This window comes from Cupressus sempervirens, chromosome 10, assembly GCF_028749045.1.
Source record: "Cupressus sempervirens isolate cs-2001-9-10 chromosome 10, ASM2874904v1, whole genome shotgun sequence".
NCBI lineage: Eukaryota > Viridiplantae > Streptophyta > Pinopsida > Cupressales > Cupressaceae > Cupressus > Cupressus sempervirens.
In genome coordinates this window covers 532124906-532144589 of record NC_143127.1, presented here as the reverse complement: position 1 = coordinate 532144589, position 19684 = coordinate 532124906, and the positions used below count along the sequence as shown (strand labels likewise).

Genomic DNA, 19684 nt, shown 5'->3' with positions numbered 1-19684 from the left:
CAGCAATCATCATATTTTGATATCTTTGTAAATGCCAAGAGTCTTGGCTAACTTAGTATGAATATTGTATTGGATACTCATTCTCAATCAAGGAGATACAATTGCTGGTCATTAATAGTTGTCTTTGAGCGTTAATATATCATTTTTTATCAGCCAGTTAGCTTGCATACCAACTGTTTGTTAAAATACCAATTGGCTGTAGGTGATCATTTTCATGATTAGAATTCATATATGCATTCACTATTGCCAAAATTAGTTGCATATTTATGTTAGGTCATTGTTTAGACAATATGGAGTCTTTTGTAAGCATTCTCTTTGAGGCAAATCCAAACAAGAATCACTGCAGCAATCTGAAAAGTTATATCAGTCAGAGGACCCTTGCTTGCAAAGTGTTTGACAGAATGTCAAACAACTGAAATATAAAGTTTTTTGGTGTTTGAAGAAGTTATAACCTATTGGGGTTATTACAGTGGTATCAGAGCTATTGACCTGCCATCCTGTTGGGTAGATTGGACATTGAATCAATTAGTTAATCATGTTTACTTCAAGTACCTAGAAGCAGTGGGACAAGGATATGAAGAAGCTTAAACAAAATTTGAAAAGGTTGGATGAAAGTCAGAAAAGGATGAATGAATTGATGGTTTCCATGTTTAAGAGGACTACATCACAGAACAAAGACAAAGAGGAACAAGAGGTCTCTATAAGTGAGGTATCTAGAAACCTCTACAAGGAGTTTGCAGCAGTTGGTGACCAGCATATAGCCGAATCTAGGGAGGACAAAAATCAGACTAGCTTGGAGGAAGATGGTGGGCACACAATACTTCAAAAGGTAGTGCGAATGGATATTACGCAGATTGATAGTAACGGTCAACTTGATACTCAAGTTGAAACAATTGTATACAGGTCGTCAGAGGGTGATGTCACAGGTACTCAGGATGGTTTAGTTCCAACAGGCAGTGACTACAACGTAGTGGGTTCAGATGATGATTATGAGGATGTTGTTGTGCATGATGGTGAGATACTTGGTAGAGATGAGCAGACATTGAGCATTCATGACTTTGCTGAGAGAGAGTATCGGGCACAGATAGATGCTTCGTCACATGAGGTTGAGGCTGGTAGTACTTCACATGATTTGTCTAGCCAGCTGAAGGTGAGTGAAGACAGTATTGTGATTTCATTATCTCATCATGACAAGATGCGGGATATGATAGAGGATCACATCCGAAGGATTCAGTTACAAGGTAGACATAAGGGAGTTCAGGGAAAGTCTTCTTGTGTTGACTTACAGGTGATTAGGGAAGGAATGGGAACGATGAAGTTGAGATATTTACATCTTCTATCAAATCGTGACCATCTTCTTAGCCTTGTCGGAGACTATTCAGATGCCTTGAGGAGAAAGGAGGAGGAAGTTGACAGGCTTTCTCATGAGCTTGAGGACATTCAAGCTTCTTAGATGAATACTCCATTGGCATTACAAGACTGGGAGAGACATGGGAATGAGCATGGCATGGAGCTGAGCTTAGTTTCATCTTGCACTCTTGATACTCAGTTTTCTATGACAGGCGGATCATATGTGGTCGTTGATAATGTTGTGAGTTCATCTTGCATTCACATTCAGGATACAAGGAAAATGTCAAACAGGTATGTGGAGTTAGTTGGTATTAGTCATATTACTCAGGTGAGGAGTTTGCTTGACTTACCAGCTGATTCTAGTTTACGGATATGGATTCGAGATTGTTATATTAGCGTTTGGGATTCAATCGACTGGAGATCTTTATCACTTTTTGGTAGCAGTGATTGTTTGGGTGCTATCGTGGATTTGATTAGCAGATTGCACGGTGTTGTCTTTTCTTGTGCCAGCAGCTTGTCCGATGTTGGTATTAGTTTTTATACACCGATGTTGGGCTTTGTTCATATATCCAGTCGACCATTCTTGCTGGAATGTGTTGATGATCTTTCATATTTGGCAGTGTGTACAGATGAGTCCCAGGATCATATTGGCCTTGATGACATCCAGGAGGGTGCAGTGGGTAGTTTTGAAGACTTAGCTTCCTTGGCAGTTTCTTTTGGTACAGAGGAGTTGGACAGCAGTGCTACAGTTTTTGATACTCTGTATGTTGATATGAGCTTTGGGGTTGATTCACAGGATATGGTTGGTAATACTCTAGAGACCAGTAACTTTGAGGATACTCCCTTAGACAGTGTGTCCGAGGAAGTTTGTAGGAGACAGTCTGGCCAGTGCCATCATGTGTCTAGTCAGTTGAGAGTTTCTGAGCGAGACATTGCTATCGCTTGCCAGCATTTCGATGCTGCTCGTCAGTTGTTAGCAGTTTATGGATGGGGTTCTCCTACTAGTGATGAGCAGGGAGGCAGTTATTTTTCCTTGACAGAGATCCACTCTTTATGGGAGGCTATTCGGATTCTGAGACAAAATTAGATGCAGCTGGTAGCCGACAGAGATTATCTTATGGAGTGGGGGAGTACAGCATACGATGCATTATTGGCCAAGGAAGATGAGGTGAGTGAGCTTACTCAGCAGCTCGAGGTGACTTCTGAGATTCTTGAAAGTACACAGTTGGCTTTCGAGGAGTCACAGCTTCATTTGGCTAAGGTGACCATGGAGTTAGAGCGATTGCAGTCTTTACCAGATTTTGTACAGTCACAAGCTGTGGTGTCTGGTGATCCGAGGATGTCCATGGTCGAAATTATCAAAGACAGTGGAGATGGGGATGCATCCATCCTTGATACTAACATTGGCATATCAGGTTCATTCCCACTAGAGTCAGGTTCAGTTGAGTTGGGTGTTGCAGCAGATTGTTGTATGCCTAACATGGTGGTGGCCTCTAGTACTGATGGCACGAAGACTAGAGATGTTGTATCAAAGATCATGTGTGATGTTGGTGAGCCGACAGTTGGCATGGTTCCTGCTAGTAATACTACTCCCTTGGCGATGTCTTCGGAGGTAGTAGTCAGTTCCAACTTGGTTAGTGATAGATTGCAGTTAGTTTCATCTGGATTGCAGTCTGAGCCACTGACTGAGATTGGCGCATTCTATCGGCATTACACTGTGAGGTATGCTCATCAATTTACCTTTGATGACCATGTTGATGAGATGATGATACAGAGATGTACTTTGGTTCCTAGTGCTTGTCATCAGTTATGGGACGGTTTGACGCCTCGGGATGAGAGTTGTTATGAGCATGACATGGCGATAGATTTTGCGGTTGATAGCTTGATAATACACGACTTAGAGCAGGAGTTTGGGAGTGATGCTTCAATAGTTGTTGTTATTGATTCTACTCCTTTGGCTATGACATCTCCTGACTTAGCTGGTGATCAGTCACAATGGGTTGTATCACTTGTTCATGGTGAGTTGTTGACTGAGGTTGGTTCTTTTTATCAGCATTATACTGCAGGGTATGTGCATCAGTTAGCATTTGATCCTTGTGCTGAAGAGTTGATAGCAGGAAAATTTGGTTTGGGTTCCATTTCTTGCTGTTTATCTTGTGATGACTTTTCACCATCAGCAGTGCATGGGAGTTATGGCTATGAGACAGTGGCCGGTAATCTCCAGAGTTGTGTTGACTGCAGGAGTTGTTCAGTGTGTGGATTCTCCATACTTGGTACAGTTTCATTTGGGAGCCTTCACTATTGTTGTAGAGTTGGATTGTACATTCCGTATAGGCCAGTGGGATGCGTTGATGGTATTTACTGTGTTGGCAGTTTGATTTGTCCACTTTACTTGGGTTTTGATTTTCTAAGAGTTTGTGTCTCGTGGGTTTCTGACTATTGCAGTTGTGATTTTGGAGTTTGGTTGAGCTATAATTGTCAGTTTGATTATGGATTCCTCTTGGTTATATTGCAGAGGATATTGCAGGAGCCTATGTTGATTGATAGCAGTATAGTACATGACTACATTGGGATCCAGGCGGATTGATTGGTTTATTGTTCAGCCATTGCTTGGGGACAAGCAATTTTAGGAAGGGCGGACTGTCATGTCCCCATTTTGGAAGCAATTTAATTTAATTAATTTAATTAATTAGGTTGTCCAAAATAATGAATATTTTATGAGGATGACTACTTAATTATTTTAATTAAATAAATAAATGGTATTAAGTTAATTATTTATAAAGTTATCAAATAAATAAATATTAAAAGGTAACTTTATATTTAATTAATTTAATAAAGTGACTTCAATTATAAAATATTTTATAAAGTCACTTAATAGATAAAATAAAATAATGTTCTAGAAGCTTCTGGAAAAAGTGGAGGAAAAAGAATAAATAGGCACCCCGAGCTTCATTCTAATCATCCAAATTTGTTGTTGTTTGTGTTGATGTTTGTTGATGTGCATTGTGGAGCCTAGGGTTTCTGCAGTAGTCACAACTGGCCATTGAGAACGAAAACTCTCAATTGGTACGCAATTTTGAGGGTGTGAAATATCACTTGAATTATTGTAGCTGGGAGGAAGATACTTCAGTCTTCTATTTGTGCTACATTGAGAAAAAATATTTGAGTACAAAAAGCAGTTCGAAAAAGCAGGCCGAAAAAGCAATTCGAAAAAAGCAGGCCGAAAAAGCAGTCTGAAAAAAGCAGGCCGAAAAAGTAGAACCGAAAAAGCAATCCGAAAAAGCAGAACCAAAAAAGCAGGCCGAAAAAGCAGAACCGAAAAAGCAGGCCAAAAAAGCAGGTCCGGAAAAGCAATCCAAAAAAAAGCAATCCGAAAAAGCAAAGAAAATCATTACAGCCATCTACAATCAGGGGCGGCAGCTAGAGAGGCACGACTTGGGCACTTGAGGAGGTTATTTTCTATTCAACGGTATTGCAATACATCTTTTTTCTAAGGTGGCTTCATATGCCAGGTCTGATGTGTATTTTCATAGTTGTCTTTCACTATAGAGTGCTGTTGTAACTATCATTTCATATCAGACCTATCATTCATTAATAGATACATCATTCATTTTTACATTTCTCACAATGGTATCAGCGATCCATGGCTTTAGTTGTATTTAATCATACATGTGAATAGCATACTGCTATAGGGGAGTATTGAAGTTAGACATTTAGTATTGCATTAGTTTTCATTGGCAGCTGTAGGTGCATATTACTTTACCAACAATCATCATATTTTGATATCTTTGTAAATGCCAAGAGTCTTGGCTAACTTAGTATGAATATTGTATTGGATACTCATTCTCAATCAAGGAGATACAATTGTTGGTCATTAATAGTTGTCTTTGAGCGTTAATATATCATTTTTTATCAGCCAGTTAGCTTGCATACCAACTGTTTGTTAAAATACCAATTGGCTGTAGGTGATCATTTTCATAATTAGAACTCATATATGCATTCACTATTGCCAAAATTAGTTGCATATTTATGTTAGGTCATTGTTTAGACAATATGGAGTCTTTTGTAAGCATTCCCTTTGAGGCAAATCCAAACAAGAATCACTGCAGCAATCTGAAAAGTTATATCAGTCAGAGGACCCTTGCTTGCAAAGTGTTTGACAGAATGTCAAACAACTGAAATATAAAGTTTTTTGGTGTTTGAAGAAGTTATAACCTATTGGGGTTATTACAAAAGAAAGGACACTGGCGAAAAAAAGAATCCAATTATTCAAAAAAGTGACTACAAAATTGCAAGTTTGGTTTGGCTTTTGAAATAAATGTAGCTTTTCAAGACATTATCTTCAAGACTAGGAGATGTTCTCAGTATGGTACTGTGCTGACATTTATTAAGTTGCAATGGTTAGTAGGTGTAAGCCATCCAATTTCAATGGTATGGTTATTTCCAAAATAAGGCATTAAATAAAACATATGGTCTTGAAATCTACTACACTCCTAAGTAAACACAAGCCATTTTGTCAACAATTTCTTGCATGCAAAGTTTCTTGTCACAGTCTTAAAAAACTAGCAGTGGAATAATAGTTTATCCTTATGCAGACAACCCAACATTGACCTGTCTTCAGTATTGAATATACTAGTTATCGTGGAATAAGAGAAATTTAATATATGTGTCATTATTAAAGATGATTGTTGATATCAAGGCATTGATTATGAACTTGGCAAGGGTACGCATTATTGCTAGCATTTCTTTGTCATAACTCCTTTTGGATCCTTTCAGTTTCCTACTTTCAAATGCAATAGGATGCTTATTCTGAGTTGGGACAGCCCCTATCCCTTCACATAATGCATCACATTCCAGCTCGGAAGATATGGTAAAATTTGGTATGGCCAATATGGGACATGACCTCACTAGACCCTTGAACTGATCAAAACATTTCTGTGCCTCATTAGTCCATGCAAAGGCTACCTTTTTAGTTAAATTAGTTAATGGAGCAACGCGTTGTGAGAAACCTTTAACAAACCTTCTATAAAATCTGCAAATCCCAAAGAAACCTTTCAGCTGTGACAAATTTGTTGGGGGAGGCCAATTCATGATTGCCTTAATTTTTTTAGGATCAACACTAACTACCTTGGAACTAATGATGTGACCAAGATACAACAGTTGTTAAAACCAAATTCACACTTAGACTCCTTAGCAAACAAAGACTCTTCTCTAGAATACTAAGCACATCTTCTAAATGTTTCAAGTGCTCTTCCCAAGTTTTGCTATATATCAAAATGTCATCAAAAAATATCAAAAGAAACATATGAAGCTGCTTGATGAAAATCTGGCTCATGCAAGATTGAAAGGTGGTTGGTGCATTAGTCAAACCAAAAGGTATGACTAAAACTCGTAGTGACCATAATGACATCCAAATGTTGTCTTCTCTTTTATACCTTGATCTAATGGTATCGAGATCTCAAGTCAATATTCGAAAAGAAACAAGCTCAATGTGATTCATCTATTAACTCATCAATACGAGGTGTGGGATACCTAATCTTAACTGTCTCTTTTTCAAGGCTCTATAATCAATGCACATGTGCACAGTCCATCTTTTTTCTTCACCAAAACCATGAAAGAGTCAAAAGGGCTCTTGCTTGGCCTTATGTGACCCATTTCTAACAACTCTTTGATAGCCTTATCTATTGCATCTTTATGCCTTTTTTTTTTATGTCGGTAAGGGGTGGTTATAACCAGTTTAGCACCTTCATCTAATTCTATTATGTGTTCAATGCCTCTATCTAGTGGGATACTGTGTGGGATTTTGCTAAAGACCTTGTTGTACTTATCCAATAGTAACTTAATCTCAGGCTGAAAACTCCTCTTTTGTTGTTCCAAGTCCGTTGGTGTGACAACACACTCTACTACCCACTCCACTTGGTCATGCCTCATTATTCTTTCAATTCTCTTGGAGAATATTTTTGGACTACCATTTGTCATAGCTCTAAGGAGCACCTTCTTTCCTTCAACTTCAAATTTTAGCTCCATTGTTTGCTTTTTCATTCTAAACTCACCAAGTGAACAAAGCCACTAGGTCGACCACTGCATTGGTATCTCCAATACTAATGATGTTCGTCCTTCGATTCACACTCACCTAGTTTAATGCATAAGTTTCGTATCTTACGTGTATATGTGAGCATAAACCCATTGGCAAGCATTACTCTAAAACCTTCACATTCTTCAGTCCTTAATCCCCTTCTTGCTACAATACCTACATCTATGAAATTGTGTGTTCTCCTTGTATTTATTAATGTGATTATTCGTTTTCCACACAACACACCTCTAACTCTAAAAGAGTCAATTTTTTGCAAGTTGGTTACTTGTGCCATGCATCTCTTCTTCCCATGTTCTTTTTCTGACTCTTATGGTGAGGAATCTCCTTCACTAGAGTTTGATTTAGTCAGCTGTTCTGACTTTTCAAAGCTTGATTCAAGGGTTGTCAAACACTTGTGAGTTGGGTTCCAAGGTTCTCTACATTGGAAACATTTTATTCTTTTTAAGCTCATTTAGTTGCTCATCATCTAAATTGGTCTGCAACTTCTTGGACTGATTAGAATCTATATGCAAGTCGTTTTTATCCTTTTCTTTTTTGTAGTGAAGATTTCTTGGAAAATACTTTCTCCTTGAAGTTGATGCTTCCATTTCCCTTGCTCTTTTGATGGCATCTTGCAAACTTGTTAGGTCAAAGCCTTAACCCAACCCCTCAAAGGTTCCATTAACCCATCTATGAAAAGCACAATTCTCCTTTCTGAAACATTTGTCACTGAAACCTGTTTTTACTTAATCAAAACATTTGTCACTGAAACTAAGAACCTTTGGAAATCTGAAATGAAGTTTTCAACAATTCCCCATTGTTTCAACTGTGCCAAATCTTTGAAGTCAAGTCCAGGATCTTTCTTGTCAAAAAGATCTATTGAGTTTCTCTGTGAATTCAGCATAGGTTTCAATCTACTCATGGCCTAAGGTAATCAACCCGTGATACCACCATTCATGAGCACTTCCTTCTAGATGCAAGGTTGCATATTTATGGCTTCATCATCAGCCATTGGCTTGAGCTGAAAAAAGTGTCTATATTTTGTACCCATGATGTTGCTGTAATTTTTCCTGAACAATCAAAGAAATATATGGTCACCTTACCAACTCCTCACTGCAATTCTTAATTCTAAAATCTTCCACCATTTCCCCTTTGTCGTCTATTATTTTCCCTGGAAGGAATGTAATCCAGGAAGGGCATCTCATCCTACAAAATCTACTCCTAATGCTTGCCAATCAGACCAGACATGCCTATGGAATTCTCGATCTGTCTGCTCATTCTCTGCTTGTATGTTGTTGGTATGGTTAAAGGCATTAATAGCCTTGAATAAATAGTAGATCCAAAAACTCCTTGTTGTCCCTACATTTGTAGTCAAACTTTGCGTCCCTACATTTATAGTCGAACTTTGCCCCTAATTTCCATTGTTTCCTTGGTTTGTAGCATTGCCATGGCTCTCATTGTTTCTTTGCCCTTGATTCCCATTGTTTGCATTCTATTGTACTAATTGAGTGAGCATCTTAGTCATTTGTTGTTGAAATAGTGCCAATAAATTTATCATTTCCCTTTGATTCATTACCAATTCCTCTAAAGACATTTTCAATTCCACTAAAATTATGAGCATTCCTATCCATTATACTAGTTTCAAAAGCAATTTGTTCAATCGCTAGGTTCCGATCCAAGTTAAGTTTGACTATTTCTTTGAAGATAATAGCGATGCATGGGTGGACGCCATACACCCAGTTTCCTCAAGAGCATGACAAAGCTCTGATACCATTGTAAGAAGCTACCCTTGTTTGGAAACCCAATTTAACATGTGGGTATATTATTTAATGTTTTTGCTGACTCTAGTTTCAATTCAGTTTAATGACATTTACACCCATAGTGACCAAATTACTCATATATTTGCAGACATAACAAAGCAAAAGACTAAATATTATAGTTTAAAAACAATTTTCATCTATTCCTTAAGTAACTCGAAATTATTACACATAGAATATTAATGTTTGCAAATAAATTTTACTGAACATCATTTAATAAAATTAAACCACTCTAACCCTAGCCATGGTCTATCGACTCGTAGCACAGTAGTTCAAGGTGGCTACCCCTGATCTCTCCACTTTGACAACTTAACAACTCAAAAAGCCACATGACCCTAGATGTCATTACCCAATCCAACACTCCCTGTTGTATGCCTACATTGGCTTTGAGTCCAACAATGACTTCAGATAATTGCAGAACATGCTAATAGTGTTAGATACAATTTTGGAAAGTATGATGATGGCAAATCTGTGGTGATGATCACACTTATCGATACTTGTCATCATTTTTCACTCCTCATACCCCGTTTCCCCCAATGTCATCAATGAATGTGCTTAACTTTTTTTCCTCTGAATTGTGCAAGTCTGAGTCAAGACCACAACCACCTAAATCAAAAAAAGATTTTGGGTGCCTTCAAAACATTTTTTCTTAATATCTATTGGGTACTCCATTTCCCTCCTCAATGTCTATCTAATTTCCTCTGTTGTGTGTAACCTCCTACAACAATGAATGTCATCCAATAGTTGTCCAAGCTGGTATTGAATGATTCCCTGTGCAAATATCCTCACAACCTTACACCATTGTCATTTTTCCAAGTGCCATGGGCACATCTTTCAATGTCAATAGTAGAAAATGTTGAACTATGTAACTCGGAGTGAGGACCTGCTACTAACGACCGAAAAAGATTTATATGTAATCTCTCCCTCTGGTTTAACAGAAGCACATTATTCCTCCTTAAATAAGACCATATGTCATTTCCTCCCTGAGCATGTACTTCAATGTTGAAAGCGGACAAAAAACTATGAATGGCCTTTGTTATCACCAACAACGAAGCCAATGAGTCTACATGAAAAACTCTTGATACAAATCTCTATCTTCCCATCGATTCCATGAAACTTCTGCAATAGGTGTTAAGTCCTTTCCTACACATATCTATCTTGAGCATGTACAACACTGTTGAAGATAGACATTGTCTGACAAGACTCCTGAGAAGACCAGATGTTGAACTAGCTATTGTATATAGGTTCCTTCTCCCGATTTATTATCTGCAAAAAATCCTTAACTCTTTAGTTTTTCCCTATGTCAATAGGAACAATGTCATTTTCTCACATACCTTTGTCATTGTAGCACTCAAATCTTCTTGACTTCTTGGACCCATGTAGCCCAAAATTGACTTATGCTCGCCTTTTTTAAATTCATAAATATATCTATTTATACATTTTAATATTAAATCTTCAAAATGAATCATATATATATATAATTTATTAAATGCAGAAAAAAAGGTAAAAAGCATATAGTAAATTTTCTCTAAAAACTTTGTGATTGGTGGGGAGGTTGGATTACAAATAGGAAGACCCTAAATCACACATTAAAGGTCACACAAGCAGTTGTAGAAAGCCACTAATGAGTCCAATTATCAACCTTCCAATGCAGTTTGTCAATCATGCCATGCCAAAATAGTCAAGCTTGTCTATCAATAGCAATACGAATGTCAATGTAAAGAAAGGGGAAAGATGTAATCTGAAAGCTCAAGATCTTAGCAATCCTCCTCTCAATAGGCTCCACATTGTTGAAAAGATAAATTGAAGATTTATGCACATTGACCTTTTGATCTAAAGAAACAAAATAATTATCCAGCATTTGCTTGAAGGACTAAGCTTCATGCAGTCGAGAGGTCCCAATAAGAGTAATATCAACCACAAACTGGAGATAGAAAAGCTTAGGCAAACCATTAATGCAACTCCACCCACGAACCAAGATTGAAGACTTAATAAATCTGCCAAGACCCTCAAACATAATAAATAAACAAATAGGGAGAAAGAAGATCACCTTGGCAAAGACATCTAGAAGCTCCGGAAAGCTCAAAAGGCTCCCCATTTTGGATAACTAAAAAGGACGAAGAAGAAACACAAATCATAGTCCAACTAACCTACTTTAAAGCCAAAGGCAATGAGGATTTTTTGCAAAAGCTCCACTTGACTTTGTCATAAGCTTTATCTATATCTTGTTTGATAAACATAGATTTCTCATTGGAAACTACCAAAGAATGGATGGCTTCAGAGACAGTGACTACCCCATCTAGAATTTTCCTACTAGCCACATAATCCCCTTGTTCCTCTGAAATCAGGGTGCAAAGAAAGGGTTTAAGCCTCTCAACAATCAACTTAGTAATAAGTTTGTAGCCCATATTACATAGAGCAAGAGGATGAAAAAATTCTAATTGATTAGCACCTTCCTTTTTAGGAATAAGAACAAGGAGGGTAGAGTTCAAGCCCTTGAGCATATGCTTACTAACATAAGATTCACAAACCACCACTAGTAAATACATATGAATAATATCCTGAAATTCATGGAAAAACTCAACTAGAAACCCATTTGGTCTAGGAGCTATCCTCTTACACATCACAAAAAAAAAAAAAAAATCCTCCAATTCTAACAAGAATATGAGACACATGAGGGATTCACTCATAACACAACAATCAATCAACTTTGCGAGCTAAATTTGATGATTTCCTCGACCCAATTTCAGATCAATAAGACATAATAGCAGTGCATCCTATGTCTAGACTCTATATGGCCTAAATGGTAACTCTTTTGATGAGTTCCAAGGTTCATAAATGTCTATATCTCAAGAACCTAAACTATTATGGCAATCATTTTGAATATCATTTCTTCCTCTTCAAGGAAATAACCTCTATATATGTTCTTCTATAATTCAAAGTATCATCACTTCAGTCCCATGATTGGAAGCAGCATTTCCATGTTCATTTCTACTGTCTGCATGACTTTGCATACTACCTCTCATCATTTCATTTCTCTTTGATCCGTCCTGCAACCAAGAGAGATTAATAATAATGAAGAGAAATATAGAGATCACTGCTAAAAGTGTACACTATATATATATATATATATATATATATATAATTCATGATCAACATTAAAAGGTGTATCTTTGTAGTCTAATCTTCCTTGAGAAGGATCTCCATACGCACACAAATATGAATTAAAAGCACAAATAGATAGCTCTCAAATGCACAAGATACATAGACTCTTGTAGCTAAAGCCCCCTAATAAGCATTAAGAAGGTAGACACCCAGCTCTCCAAATGCATGAAGAACGCACACCAGCAGTAGCTAGTTAATTACCAATAAATAATAAATATTTTGCCGTCCATATTCATTCTCCTTTTTGAATCACCCACATGTAGATGAAGAAGCCAGCTTATTTGATAATTGTAGATACAAAGAATTGAAATAATTCCAAGAAGTCTCCATCATAATACGGCAGTTATAAGCATTATAACCATAAAGAATGAGAAAAATATAAATAGCTGAAGAAGATCAAAAAGAATAACATTGCAATCTTGAATACAATATGATGAAGAATGAAATAAACTCAGAGAATCTTTGTCGCTCTATAATTAGAGACAAAGAACAATTAGGAGCCACCATAAATTTTTGATATGCTCGATAGGAAGGAAGACATCTCAAGACAATTGCAAAAAAATGAGATAAAATAATTATCAGAGAATATCCTCACAAGTTACTATATAAAGATATCTACAAAACACAGAAAGATATCAATACCCATGAACATATAACTGTCGCTTATATGCAGAGAATAAAAAAATCCACAAAAATATTTACAAAAGAGTCTCACAAAAAAAAAGTCCAACCCTAATTGTTTGCAACTCACCACATGCTAAACATGAACATATGACATAAGAATGAAAAAGACACCAAAAAAATCTTGCAAACCTTAATTCTCTGTACTTGATACACTACATGAACACATCACGGCATTCAATAATGAAGATATAGTGAAGAATATAAACCAAAGAAACGTGAATCGGAATCGGATCAGAATCAGCAAGGCCGAATCGAATCGTGAATCGGCAATGAATCGGCAATGAATCGGCGATGAATCGGAAAATTTGAAAAAACCCTTTAAATTTAAAGATTTTAACAATTTAAAACTTATTTCATGTACCCTTTATTGAATATAACTTAAGCACACTATAACATCATCAAATAGAAGTTAAAACTTAACATACATAAACATGAAACATAAAATCCATCACATACGTAACTATGTTATCTAAGATTCTAAAATGTAAATTGTAGGCTAGCTGAAGTAAATAGAAATCAAATGATCATAATGATTTAAATCATAGAATGTATGTAAGATGATCCATAAGACATCAAATCATAAATTTATGTAAGAATCTAAGATGAAGATCCATGAAAGTTTGAAACTTTGAAACATATGTCTATCAATGATTCAGTATCAATATCTGTAAACAAAATATAAAAACAAGGCTCCAACTCAAGCCTCAGGCTCATAGTCATCATCATCCTCAACATCATCCTCAAGATCGGCTACAGCCTCAGCCTCAGCCTCTGAGTATCCAGTCTGCCTAGTAGCAAGGCGTCTAATGTAGGTCCTAGAGGACTGTCGAGCCATATCTCCCGCATATAAGATGGGCTCACGAATGTCGCTAGGGCCTGTGTCTGTGCGTGCACGTGTGCGTCTACCAATGCCTGAAGAACGTGCTCTAGCTGCCTCAGCCTCTATATCCACCTGGTCAATCCACGCACGGTCTTCCTCAGTGAAGACTGGATCTACAACCTCTGTAAGCCACTCTGATTCTGGATCAATCTCCTCCAGAATGATCGGAGAGGAGTCAGTGCCCAAAATCTGTCTGATCCTAAGACGGAGGTTGTAATGAACGAAGACAAGATCATTCAACCTCTGCACTGTCAACCTGTTTCTCCTCTTCGAGTGGATGTGCTCGAACATGGACCAACTGCGCTCACATCCAGAAGCGCTGCTTGGCTGACTCAGAATACGAATGGCAATTTTTTGAAGTTTTGGGGTTGTGGCCCCAAACATTTGCCACCATCTATCTGAAATAAGGGAAAATAAAAATAATTAGTCTCATTTACAAATTACAAATTACAAGTTAACTCTAAAATTACATAATCAACTTTAAGTTTAGAATCTAGATTCATGAACATTGAAAATATTATTTAATTTTTACCTGGCTGTATTGTTTCCCGAGCATCTATGGCTACCCTGCTAGAGAAAAGTGGCCCTTCTTTATTATTGAACTTATCAAGCTCAATAATTGCAGCACTGCTATCCTCATCAGTACTCAACCTCTGGATCACTGTATATAATCCGGTGAGAACCTCCTCATCCGCCTTGAAGTCAGGACGAAAACGAAATGCCGAATTCAAAAAGTAAGCTGCTGCATGGATGGGTCTGTGGAGCTGATTCTGCCATCTCCTATCAATGATGTCCCAAATAGGGGCATACTTCTCCTGCACTCCTGCATACTGAGCTCTAATGGCCTCCTTGGCCCTATCCATGCCCTCATATATGTAGCCCATAGAGGGCTTCTCCCCATCAGCAGTTCGTAGGAGAGATACAAGAGGCTCAGTGGCCTACATATAAAGTAAAACAAAAATTTGAGTCAAAACTTAAACATAGAATAATTCAATAATATAAGGTAAAACTAAATCATTAAACAATTAGCATAGTAAACTGTAAAATATTAAATGTTAAATTGCAATAAAATTACCTTAAGTATTTCTCTAGCAGGTTTCCAAAAACCATCATCATCAAATATGCAATCCACCACATCTATCCCTGCAGTGGTCGTAGCATAGGAAGATGAAATCCACTCCTGCCCAACAAACATGCTCCTCAAATCATCCCTTGATGTCAACAAGGACTGCAAGGTGATGAAATTCGAGGCAAACCTCGTGATCCCTGGACGAGCTAACTCTTTGTCTCTTGTGTACTTCCTCATTGTGCTAAGGACAAATGAATGATTATAAATAAACTTACATATGTTTTTTGCCCTTTCCACACATGACTTGACCCACTCAAGTTTGCCAATTTCCTCCAACATGAGGTCAAGGCAGTGTGTTGCACAAGGGGACCAAAATATGGTGGGGTGCCTCTCCATCAAAAGTTTGCCTACAACAATTTTAAGATAATTAGAAATTCAAATTTCAAACATGTTAGAACTTAGGAAACTTAGAAATTCTAAGTTAGAATTAGAAAAAGTTCAAAATTCAAATAAATTTATTTTCAAAACTTAAAAAGTTAAAAGTTTACCTGCAACAACATAACTTGCTGCATTATCCGTCACCTCTTGCACCACATGTTGTTCCCCCACCTCTGCTATAACTTCCTCAATAACCTCAAATAAGTATGTGGCGTTTTTTACATGAGCAGAAGCATCAATGGATTTGAGGAACATGGTATATCCTACAAGTAACAAAACAACGAATTATAATTACTATTAGCAATCAACAAATCAAAATTTGAAATAGTCAATCACGATTCAAAATTATGTATGTAGGAAAGTAGAATGATCAATCACCTCCACAGGATACAAGAAAATTGAGGAGTGTTCTTCCCCTCCTATCTGTCCAACCATCAGTCATGATGGTGCAACCCTTTTCGATCCACTCCTTTCGGTTGTCCTCAAGCTCATGCCTCATATCCTCAACCATTTCCTCCAGGAGGTATCCACTCAACTCAGCCTCAATTGGGGCTTTAAACCTCGGACCACAAATGGTAACTGCATCTATCATGTTCTGCCAATAAGGAGTCCTGTCACAAATAGATAATGATATTGATTAGAAATTTAGATGTCAAAAACTAAAATCATAAAACAAGTAGATATAATTAAAGTTTTACTTTTACTTTTAACTTTAACTTTGAAGATAACAAAGAAAAAAGAATCAATTACCTGGCTGCAATAAATGGAATGTTGCAAAAGTACCAGAATTTGCAAATCTCTTTTCTGGCAGCATCATGAATCTCCTTGTTCAAACCCATGCTCTCAAGCGTGGGTTGGGAGCCAGGAGTAGTGCGGGGCACAAGGTAACTATCCATTCTGCTTTTCCGCACTCTAGGCCGCAATAGGTTGGTGTTGGACTCTGTCTCAGTATGAGACCGACTACCACTAACACTCACATGAGCACTAGCACTAGGATGAAAAGGAGGCCTAGAAGAACCCTCTCCAACACAACCTACAGATGCGGAAGCTGATGCAGATGCACTTGCAGATGTAGATGCGGTTGCGGATGTGGGAGCATGGGAGCCAATACCTCTTAACCCTTCAAGTTGCATTTTCTTAGTCAACTTGTCTTGTTCAATTTTTTCTAATGCCACTAAACAAGAGCGTTTTGCCTCAGCGGTTTGTTGAGTGCAAACTATGACATCATGGCCAGGTATGCCAGCAATGTGGTATTTCAATCTATAGATACCTCCCGAATTTATTTTTTCTTTGCAAAATATACATTTTGTTTGATATTTGGTTCTCCCAGGAAACTCTTCATTATATTTCCAGCATTCATCTTTTTTACCCATTGTGGAAATTGGAAAATGAAAGCAAAGGGCTGCTGCAATAAAAAAATTCATGTAAAAAATCAAAGTTTGCAACTAATAAACAAAAACTACAAAACAACAAACCCTAGTTTGCAATTTAGTAAAACTAAAAATAAAAAACATTCAAGATTTGCAAATGAACACTAAAAAAATTTAACAAAAAATGCATACTACACTAACATGCAAAAAAAAAACCAACACTTACCTCTTGCAAATGAGTTGAGGAGTGTTGATATTGACTCCTTAATGCTCCCAATGCAATTTATGGCCTCCCCAAATGGACTTCTGATCTCTTTGGTGCTCTTCCTTCTTGCCGGTTGGAAACCTATGGATTCTCTTTTCTCTTCTTCTCTCTCACTCTTCCTCTCTTCTACTCATACTAAGCAAATAGAAGGCTCTTTAGGGTTATAACAAAGAGGAAAGTCAACTTAGAAAGCAAATAAAACATGTGTTTTTTTAAAAAAATTGAACTTTCTATCCTTGCTGCCGCGGCCGATTTCTGGAGATTCACGATGGCGATTTTGGCGATTTTTGCCATGAATCGCCGATTTTGGCGATTCAGGCGATTCACAAGAAAAAATCGCCACCAGCAATTTCCGATTCCAAAAAAATCGGGAGCCATGAATCTTATCGCGATTTCAGCGATTTCGGCGATTTCATGGCGATTTTTGGAACTATGATATAAACCAACATGACAAGTAGCATAAGTCGCTTGCTGTCTACAACCTTTCATCATTGCCAAGTAATCTGAAGCAACACCAAATAGAAGAGACATTGGCTTCATTAAAAATTAATGGTCAAGCCCAAAACAAAAGAACGACATAATGATGACAATAGACACTTGACAAAGACAAGTCAACATGATTAATATGCATGGCATAGCATAGTTAGCACAAACAAGCAATCATGAAAGAGAGGCACAGTAAAAAGTATTATACAACTCCCAAAAAGTGTTTTCTTGATCAATGACTCTTTCATATTAAACAATAAATCTGAGAGATGATGGTAAGGAATCACCTTTGAATAAACTTAGAGATGGAAAAGCATGATGACATCTAAGCTGGAGAAATAGAAATAGATTGATGAAAAAATAACAGAATAAGAAACTAAGAACAATAGAGGGTTTGAGTCACAAGAGATTGACACAAAGAGGAAAACTCAGTCTAGCAAAGCATATGCGTTTAGATAGAGTTGGAGAACATTAGACTTAACATCAATGAAATTTAGATGCTCAACATAGGTAAGAAGATTTCACTGCAGCTACTGAAGATTCGACACATACAGATTGCCTACAAAATACTTATTGCAATCTCTAACAGATATACGAACTAATAACCAAGAGAACCTCCATTATTTCTTCTTATCTAATGCGCTTTCGTACCATCTTAATGTTTTGCCTAATAAGGACAAATGGAAATAATTAAGATGAAGAACAATAAAACACAAAGAGACACAATAATTTATCTCGAGAAAACACTCCAACTTGAGGGGAAATAATCCAACTACACCAAGAAATATCTCTTTTATTAAACAAAAGAAGTCCAAGTACAATGCTTTCAATTAGATACAATGCTTATTACACAAAGCAATCATATATATTGAATTGTGAAACTATTCATATCATAACCAAAAGTCTCTTCATTTTCCAAATGTGAGTCTCTTCATATAATAAAATCTCATATATTTAGGAAGAGATACCTAGCACACTTTAAATGCCATATCATGCTTACTTGGTTATAAGCTATATTACCCCAAGTTTCTAGGATGAGGGCACAAGGGGATGGGACAACTGTTTTCTGGGATTTTTTTCTTTGCTAGAACAAGGGATGTGTGTGTGTGTGCAGGCACGCGTTAGATTCATCACAACAACATAGTTTAAATTTTTAAATTATTAATTACATTTATCAAATAAGGATTCATCAATGATCATAGAAAATAGCATCGTTTTCAATCATCATCTAAGAATACCAATAGTAATTCAACAACCTAATAAGCGTTGAACAAGTGCATTCAACCTACACCTACAACTACCTTTCAACCTGCATTTAAAAGTTTCCTTTCGACCTGTTGGTTCCCAAAACCGCAGATTGGAATCCTACGAGCCTTGCCTGCTTGATGCTGGGATATCCAACCGGTTGAGGCCAACTTGACAATTTTCTAAATGCTTAAAGCAGATCGATTAAAACATAAAGACAATAAAATTTTTCTAAATGGCAAGAAATATAGGAAAACTTCAAACTTGCAATTTATGAACTGAGAAGAAAAGTAAATGATTGAAGTAATGTTTAAATAAAGAATAAATATAGATTAATACAACATATGAATATATTAATTCTTCTAATGGAAAGAAATGAAACAATTGCCAGCATATGGATTATGAATCAGGAGTAAAAGACCAGTGCCTAATTAAATGGGCAATCAGAGTCAACATTATAAGTTGAGACGTACAACTTTATAAAGTTAAATATATTAAACTATAAACAATTTTAGTAATTCAAATGTGATGGATCAATTATATAAACGCAATTTTAAATAACTCTAAAATGCACTTTAACTCCTATGGAGACAAATTAGACATAAATACGGAAACAATAAAATATTTCATAATATTTACGTTTATCAAATTTAAAATGCAATAATGATCCAATCCACTTATCCGAATATTAAAATATTTATAGAAAATAGATTAAAAAACATTTACAAAGGACACAACTTAATAATAATTTAAAACTCCGAAATATAAAATAAATAATAATGCCGAAAATAAAATCACAATAGAGACATTCCTTATAGAAAGTCCATCTATTGCGAACATAT

At 36.7% G+C, this 19684-nt stretch overlaps 2 protein-coding genes across 4 annotated transcripts in view; both read right to left on the bottom strand.

Annotated features, from left to right (window-relative positions):
- The window catches only part of LOC149534986 (NAD(P)-binding Rossmann-fold superfamily protein), a 329460-nt gene that overhangs the window by 45760 nt on the left and 264016 nt on the right, over positions 1 to 19684 (bottom strand). The gene's annotated exons all lie outside the window — the stretch shown is intronic.
- Positions 13620 to 16069, bottom strand: LOC149534987 (uncharacterized). The gene is made up of 6 exons (XM_089806772.1): positions 15855 to 16069; positions 15587 to 15739; positions 15314 to 15445; positions 15045 to 15112; positions 14502 to 14907; positions 13620 to 14367 (listed from the first exon to the last, which is right to left on the bottom strand). Exons 1-6 carry the CDS (start codon positions 16066 to 16068, stop codon positions 13787 to 13789), a joined length of 1554 nt encoding a protein of 517 aa, XP_089662898.1. The 5' UTR covers position 16069; the 3' UTR covers positions 13620 to 13786.

Bases quoted from the DNA above. Each gene is read 5' to 3' on its own strand.
- LOC149534987 (XM_089806772.1), bottom strand. From the start codon at position 16,068: ATGATAGATGCAGTTACCATTTGTGGTCCGAGGTTTAAAGCCCCAATT. The intron at 15,446-15,586 runs GTAAACTTTTAA...AAATTGTTGTAG, and splicing joins AGCAAGTTATGTTGTTGCAG to GCAAACTTTTGATGGAGAGG. The intron at 14,908-15,044 runs GTAATTTTATTG...CTTTATATGTAG, and splicing joins CTGCTAGAGAAATACTTAAG to GCCACTGAGCCTCTTGTATC.